The sequence below is a fragment of the Miniopterus natalensis genome, chromosome X (assembly GCF_054644295.1).
Source record: "Miniopterus natalensis isolate mMinNat1 chromosome X, mMinNat1.hap1, whole genome shotgun sequence".
Lineage (NCBI taxonomy): Eukaryota > Metazoa > Chordata > Mammalia > Chiroptera > Miniopteridae > Miniopterus > Miniopterus natalensis.
In genome coordinates, this window is record NC_142103.1 from 57831568 (window position 1) to 57839245 (window position 7678).

General features: G+C 48.3%; 1 protein-coding gene across 1 annotated transcript; it reads left to right on the top strand.

Annotated features, from left to right (window-relative positions):
- Positions 1-812: 812 nt before the first annotated feature.
- On the top strand, positions 813-6207 carry SLC7A3 (solute carrier family 7 member 3). Its single transcript, XM_016207425.2, has 12 exons — positions 813-918; positions 1920-2319; positions 2877-3035; positions 3225-3402; positions 3600-3712; positions 3838-4060; positions 4217-4356; positions 4455-4557; positions 4802-4968; positions 5163-5329; positions 5654-5762; positions 5899-6207. Exons 2-12 carry the CDS (start codon positions 1950-1952, stop codon positions 6012-6014), a joined length of 1845 nt encoding a protein of 614 aa, XP_016062911.1. The 5' UTR covers positions 813-918; positions 1920-1949; the 3' UTR covers positions 6015-6207.
- The last annotated feature ends 1471 nt before the right edge of the window (positions 6208-7678 follow it).

The window sequence follows — 7678 nt, forward strand, 5'->3', positions numbered from 1 at the left end:
AACTGGAATTAAATGAACTCCTTTCAATATTTCAATATTGTCAGAATTTCACACTTAAGACATTTATTGGTAGCGGGAGATACACTATGGCAAGATGGTCCTAGAAATCTAGATAGGATTAATTATGTGACAGGTGGTGGTTGAAATCATCTTCCATTCTCTTGCTGACTGCATTAGCAACACCCACACAAGAAACACCCACATATTGTATGTCAACTATACATTAATAAAAAAATAAATTAAAAAAGAAACACCCACAGTTTAGGGTGAGAGCTGAAGGGTCGGTGTCGGATGGCTGTCCATAATCTGCTGTGGTCCTTGGGAAAGATTTGAGGGGTGCGGGAACCTCTTGTAGAAGGGAAAGCTAAGGAAGACCGAGGGAGAGGAAGTTGGAGACTCAGGTGTTGTCCCCCGACCCCTACTTCTCACCCCTCCCCCACCCCGCTAAGCACAGATTCCGACTATTAAGGCACAAAGGTAGAAAATCCCAGGGGGTCTCTGGCCAGGAAGCTCTCATTGTCCTGCTTGGAGGTAGGAGAGGAGTAAAGGCTGCCCTCCCTCCTTTCGCGCTCCTTGCCACGCACGTCTTGCTGTTGCAAGTGGGAAACAGGCTCAGGCCCCACGTAATCCCTTTTGCAAAGCGGAGGAGTGTGTGTGCGTGCGTGTGGGTGTGTGTGCGTGTGGGTGTGTGTGCGCGCGCGCGTGTGTGTTTCGGTGTGTGTGTTGTGTGTAGGGAGGAGGATTGGGGGCGGGATTCCATGACGTTACCGGCTCCGCCTCTGGGTGTATATAAGGGGCACTTGGCGCGTAACGACCCCAAGCAGCAGCTTTGAAGCCTGTACAGCTGAACTCGACACCCCTCAAACCAACTCGGCTTAACAGCCTCGCTGAAGCCGACTCAAGACTAACCGCGCCCTGGTAAGCTTTGGGGACCGACACGTGCGTCGGAGGGGGACAGCGAGGGCCCCGGCATGCCTAGGATTTTCTGGCAACCATGGTTTGCAGTTGCATCAACGCAGCTGTGACCTGTTGCTGGCGAGACCCCAGCCCCGGGAGCCAAGGCTCCCATCTCCACCTCAGCGCCAGACCGTTTCTAGATGGGGGCATAAGAACCTGGGAGCTGAGTAGGGGGGCCTAGTGCGGAGTCCCTTCTCTCTGGTGTGAGCAATTTCGGGCTGCTCAGGGGCCCCTCTTGGGGCGCATCCCCAAGTCTTTAGATGTCGAAGCTCCGCCTCGCTGTTGATGCTTGCTGGTCAGCCTAGCGGGGCGGGAGGAAATGGGGGAACATTTGCTTACTCCGCTGATCCAGGGCCACACAATTCCGCGGTGTGGGCTTGGTGAGGAGGGATGGAACTGAGGCTCTGCTCACTTTTGATCTGCAGCCCAGGTAACTACCCACCCCCTCCGGGTTATGTAGGAACCACACCTATTTATTGGCCCTGAGGGCGAGGACTGAAAAGGAATGTGAATATTGGGCTTCATCCCCAAGTTGCTGCCCCCTCCTGAAGAGTTCTGTTTAATTCCCAAGGATCTACAGGCCAGGAAGCAGACATATTAGGCTCCATGGTTCCTGGGTTGAGGTCTAGGATAAACCCCATAGTTTCCCAGCCAGAAAAAGAAGAGACTAATATTGACGTGCACCTACTAGGCGCCAGGCCACAGACTTACTATACGGAATAGTCATATGCCTTTTCTGAAATTAGTCCTTCCACAAGCCTGTGAGGCATTGTTATTCCTACCTGTGTGGGAAGAAACTAAGGTTAGAGGAAGTGACTTGCCTTTGTTTCAATAGCCTCCTGCCCATCCCCCCCCCCCCCCCCCAATAGCACCTGGGTTTAGTGGAGTGGGGATTGTAATTCATTCCTAGAGTTTAGGGATTATGAGCCCTACTGAAGAGCTTTTGTCTTGTTTTTCACCAGGTCCTAGCATCTGCTTCAATTCCAGCTAGAATGCCATTGCAGAAACTTCGCAGATTTGGTCATAAGCTGGCACGCAGACGTACACTGGAGCCAGGCATGGCTGAGACTCGCCTTGCCAGATGCCTGAGCACTCTGGATTTAGTGGCCCTGGGTGTGGGCAGCACATTGGGTGCAGGCGTGTATGTTCTAGCTGGAGAGGTGGCCAAAGATAAAGCAGGACCATCCATTGTGATCTGCTTTTTGGTGGCCGCTCTGTCTTCTGTGTTGGCTGGGCTGTGCTATGCAGAGTTCGGTGCCCGGGTTCCCCGGTCTGGTTCTGCATATCTCTATAGCTATGTCACTGTGGGTGAACTCTGGGCCTTCACCACTGGCTGGAACCTCATCCTCTCCTATGTCATCGGTGAGATGTTGGGGCAGGGAGGATAATGCACAATGAAGGGGCTTTTGAGCCAGGAAATCTGAGTGGAATGTCTAAGTCACTCACAGGACTTCAAACCCCTAAATGTGTGTGTTTGCTGGTGGGCTGGAAGGCTTCAAGGTGTGGAGAAATTGTTCATTCTACTTACCTTTGTCCTGGTTTTCTTTCTTTTTAAAAACTATATCTTTATTGATTTCAGAGATAGGAAAGGAGGGAGGGGAGAGGGAGAGAGAGAGAGAAACATCAATGATGAGACAGTCATTGATCGGCTATCTTCTGCACACTCCCCGTACTGGGGATCAAGCCTGAAACCCAGGCATGTGCCCTGACTGGGAATCGAACCACAATCTCCTGGATCATAGATGGATGCTCAACTGCTGAGCCATGCTGGCCAGGCCATCCTGGTTTTCTTCAATTGACTAACTTTGGTTTTAAAAAATTAAGTCCAGGTGAAAACCACAGGGATTCTTGTGAGACTGCTATGGGGGAGGAAGGAGAGGAGGGAGGAAACTTGACCCGATGTTTCTCTGCTCCACCAGGTACAGCCAGTGTGGCCCGGGCCTGGAGCTCAGCTTTTGACAACCTGATTGGGAACCACATTTCTCAGACCCTGCAGGGGAGCATCTCACTGCATGTTCCCCATGTCCTCGCAGAATATCCAGACTTCTTTGCTTTGGGCCTTGTGTTGTTGCTCACTGGTGAGGGCAAGGGACTGGGATAATGATGGGGGTGAGGCTAGTAGGGACTAGGCCTGAGAAGGGCTTGGGGGAGGTGGTAATAGTGAGAAAGAAGAGAAGCTGGGAAGGAGCAGTCTGCAGCTAGAGGTGGGGAAAAAGCTTGGACTGAGGGCTTTCTTGCTTAGAGTTTTGAATGCATCTTTCCCACAGGATTGCTGGCTGTGGGGGCTAGTGAGTCTGCCTTGGTTACCAAAGTGTTTACAGTGGTGAATCTTTTGGTTCTCGGTTTTGTCATCGTCTCTGGCTTCATTAAGGGGGATGTGCACAACTGGAAGCTCACAGAAGAGGACTACAGACTGGCCATGGAAGGACTCAATGATACTCATAGGTTAGGAGATTCACTCTCAGCAGATGCAAAACTGGGAACATGATGGGGAGCAGGGGGCTTCCATGCGGAGGGACTCTGGGTTGGCAGTGGGGAGGAATGGGAGCCTAGGTCTTGGAAGACCTAAGTAGTTTGGCATTAGAGAAAAGGTACAGAGTTGGCTGGACACACCCTTATCTTTTCCATCCCTTCTACTTTAGCTTGGGCCCTCTGGGCTCTGGAGGATTTGTGCCTTTCGGCCTCGAGGGGATTCTCCGTGGAGCAGCTACCTGTTTCTATGCATTTGTTGGTTTCGACTGTATTGCTACCACTGGTAACATGGCCATTCCATTCTTTCCGGGGCTTGGGCACAGTGTTTGCTCAGGCTGCATGCAGACTGGGGAAGTTAGAGGAGTAAACCTGCTTTCCTGATTCAGAACATTGTGCCCCTTCCTGCAGGGGAAGAGGCCCAGAATCCCCAACGTTCCATCCCTGTGGGCATTGTGATTTCACTGTTCGTCTGCTTTTTGGCGTATTTTGGTGTTTCTTCGGCACTCACGCTAATGATGCCTTACTATCAGCTTCACCCTGAGAGTCCCTTGCCTGAGGCATTTCTCCATGTTGGATGGGCCCCTGCCCGCTATGTTGTGGCTATTGGATCCCTCTGTGCTCTTTCTACCAGGTCAGTGTCAAATGTGTGTTTTCCTCTGCTGTCAGAGTCTCAGGTTATAGAATACCCCTTAAAAGAGCTATGAGAAGGTGTAGACTCCTTAACCTCACAAGCTTGGGGAGAGAGATCACAGTCAACTCATGCCACTCTGGACATTCTTCTCTCCAGCCTCTTGGGCTCTATGTTCCCCATGCCTCGGGTGATCTACGCAATGGCGGAGGATGGTCTGCTATTCCGTGTCCTTGCTCGGATCCACAGTGGCACACGCACCCCCATCATAGCCACTGTGGTCTCTGGCATTATTGCAGGTGAAAAGTCATTTTTGCCTTTCCCCTAGTTGTTTCACCAACTCCTTAACTTTGTTCTTCCTTTTTCTCATTTTTTGTTTTCTGCCCATCAATTGCAGCATTAATGGCATTCCTCTTTGAACTCGCCGATCTCGTGGACCTCATGTCAATTGGGACCCTGCTTGCTTATTCCCTGGTGTCTATTTGTGTTCTCATCCTCAGGTGAGACTCCCTCTGTCCACATACTGAGATTTGGGTTTTTATTCTTGGAGGGGGAAGGACAGGAATCTGCTCCTCCTTCTCCCTCTGCCTTCATCATCCTAATTCTCCTTGAGGACTACAGATATATCCCTATCTGCCAAAAATGGTGACCTTCATGGTGACCAGGAAGGTTAAGCTGCCTGAGAGAAGATCATAAAAATGGTTAAGGGTTGTTCTTATTACTGCCTTCTTACTCTTGCCTCAGGTATCAGCCTGGCCAGGAGATGAGGATTGAGGAAGATGAACTGGAGTTGCAAGAGGAGACAATGCCTGAAACAGAAAAGCTCACCTTACAGGCACTATTTTGTCCACGCAACTCCACCCCAACTCCACTCTCTGGCCAAGTTGTCTATGTTTGTTCCTCACTGCTTGGTGAGCAATGGAATTTTTCTTGGGTGGTTCTGAGGTCAGCATGATGTGGGGAGAGAGTGTATGGCATTTGGTGGCTGAGAGTGTATGGCATTTGGTGGCTAGAGAGAGGGTGACCCTTCTTGGAATGGGGTGCCTAATGTCTTAACATGTTGGTCTCAAGAGTTGGTTGACGTTTCTCAACTTGACTCTTGAAGCTCTGCTCCTGAGTGTCCTTTGCCTGGTGCTGGCCCAGTGGTCAATTCCACTGCTTTCTGGAGATCCAGTGTGGATTGCAGTGGTTGTGTTGCTCCTGATGCTCATTACTGGAATCACTGGGGTCATCTGGAGGCAGCCACAGAGCTCCACTCCCCTTCACTTTAAGGTAAATGACCTCTCTCTTTCCCCCTACTAACCATCTTGAAAGAAAATAGGCTCCAGAGACCTTGCAGTCAAATAAAATTCATAGATATTCTTTAATTGGGATGATATAGGAGATACCTAGACCAAAGACTTCTGACACTTCTTAGTTCCTTTCCAGTTCCATTTCCCCAATTTTTGAGTATTCTTACAATTCCATATGAGGTACACTAAATGAGTGGGCACTGAAATACACAGTTGAGCTTTACCTCTCCTGCCCGAGTAGGTTAGAGATCTCTTTCTAGGTCACCTTGTGGTATGTACAAAAAAGATTTTGCTTTGTTCCCAGGTACCTGCTTTGCCTCTCCTCCCACTAATGAGCATCTTTGTGAATGTTTACCTTATGATGCAGATGACATCTGGCACCTGGGCCCGATTTGGGGTCTGGATGGTGATTGGTAGGTATCCACTTGGGAAGACTAGGCTTCTTGGGTGTCCTATCCCAATTTCTTTACCTCTTGGTCTCAAGTAGGAGACCTATTAAGCCTTTACAGGTCACTGTTTCCTCACCTCACAGCTACCTTTCCACACTAGGGTTTGCTATCTACTTTGGCTATGGAATCCAGCACAGCCTGGAAGAGGTTAAGAGTGATGAACCCCCACTCAAGTCTAGAACCCGAACTGTAGACTTTGATCTCAGCAGTGCCTGAATGCTGTCTGGTGCCCCACACAATAATGGAGAGAGCTCCTGAGCACATGGAGAGCTAGCAACAAGTTGTTGATGGGGGAACACTAATGGGTCTCCTGTTTCTTGTCTCCTTTTTTAAAACTTGTCTACTTTTAATTGCATCTGTAGCTGCTTAGTGGCTTGTAAAAAATATTAAAAGAATCTAGAAAAAGAAACTATGTCTTGTTTTTTGCTTGCTAGAGATGATGTGAAGCCTGACTTTCACTGTGGAGAGCTTCAGAAGTGTACTTTGTTCCAGTCACCACAAAAGTACCTATTGTGCTTGTGTGTGCTTCTTGTTGGCTCAGGGTTTGAGGAGGGTGGTGTAAGCAGTCACCCAGTCTAGTTACATTTAAAGGAATAATCTTGAGATATGTTTTCCCTTGCTATACTACGAGTTAGGTTCTGGGTAAGTAGACAGCAACACTCATCTCTGGGGTTTGGGGTGGACTTTGATCTCAACACGGGCATTGGTCAGGGCCCACACTGAGATCACTGTCTTCTGTTCCATTCCTTCTAGTTGGACCAGTCCCAGACTTCTGTGTTTGCCCTAGCAACAGAAATTTTGGCTGGGGGTTTGGCAATGCTGGGGCAGAAGTGGACAATGGGGGGGGGGGCAAGGCGTTGGTAAAGGATTGTGTATATGCATAGATACTGATTGCTACACAAGCAGTTAGGGAACAGATCGGTGAGGTCAGACCTCTGCTTAGACCAAAAACTAGTCATTCATCTCTAACAAACTTGTGACACTCCTATAAAACACTAGGTCCCATGCTGGGTGCTGAGGATACAAGAATGAAAAAAATATCCCTGCCCTCAGGGAACTCAGTGTAGTGGGAGAGACAAGCAGGGTAAACATAAAATAGTATGATTTGTACCAGAGCAGAGATAAGTGCTGAGTGCTGAAGAAGCACAAAAGGTAATGCTTGACTGAGTCTTGAATTAGTGTTTATAAAGTGGACTGAGGAGATAGCTTGCCTGTCAGTGAAAAGTGTGCCCCAAACCATGGAAGTGTGAAAAAGCATATTGTACTTGAGGATATGACATATAGCTTAGTGTGGCTGAAGGGTGGCATGCATGAGGTTGTGGTGAACAATAACACCATACGAATGGCCTTGTATACCCTACCAAGGAATTTAGATGTCTTAAATAGATGTGTGTGTGGAGTGAAGGGACGAGTCACTGAAGGATTCCAAGTGAGGGGATGGTTGGATTTGTTAGAATGGCAGCAGTGAGGATGGGTTGGAAGAGGATGGGGGAAGCTAGAGCAATGAGATGATAGCTACCATTTATTAAGTATTTATTATATACCATATATTGTACATATAATCTCATTTAGTCCTTGCAATAACCCTATGAAGTAGATATGATACTTATCTTTTACAGATGAGGGAACAGGTTTTAGGTAAGAAATGTACTTTAGGTCACATAACTTGGAATGGTCAGGGCCAGGATACAAAACCAGTTTTGTCTGCAGCTTGTGCTCTTTAACCACTGTGTGATATTGCCATTAATAATTAGTTAGGAGGGCACTACAATCATTTGGGTAAAATTTTCAGTTTTTTGGTCAGTTGGATATAGATAGTAAGAAAGAAATGGATGACTTAGAAGACTGCTGGATGAAACTTCTGGGTGAGTGATCAAGTT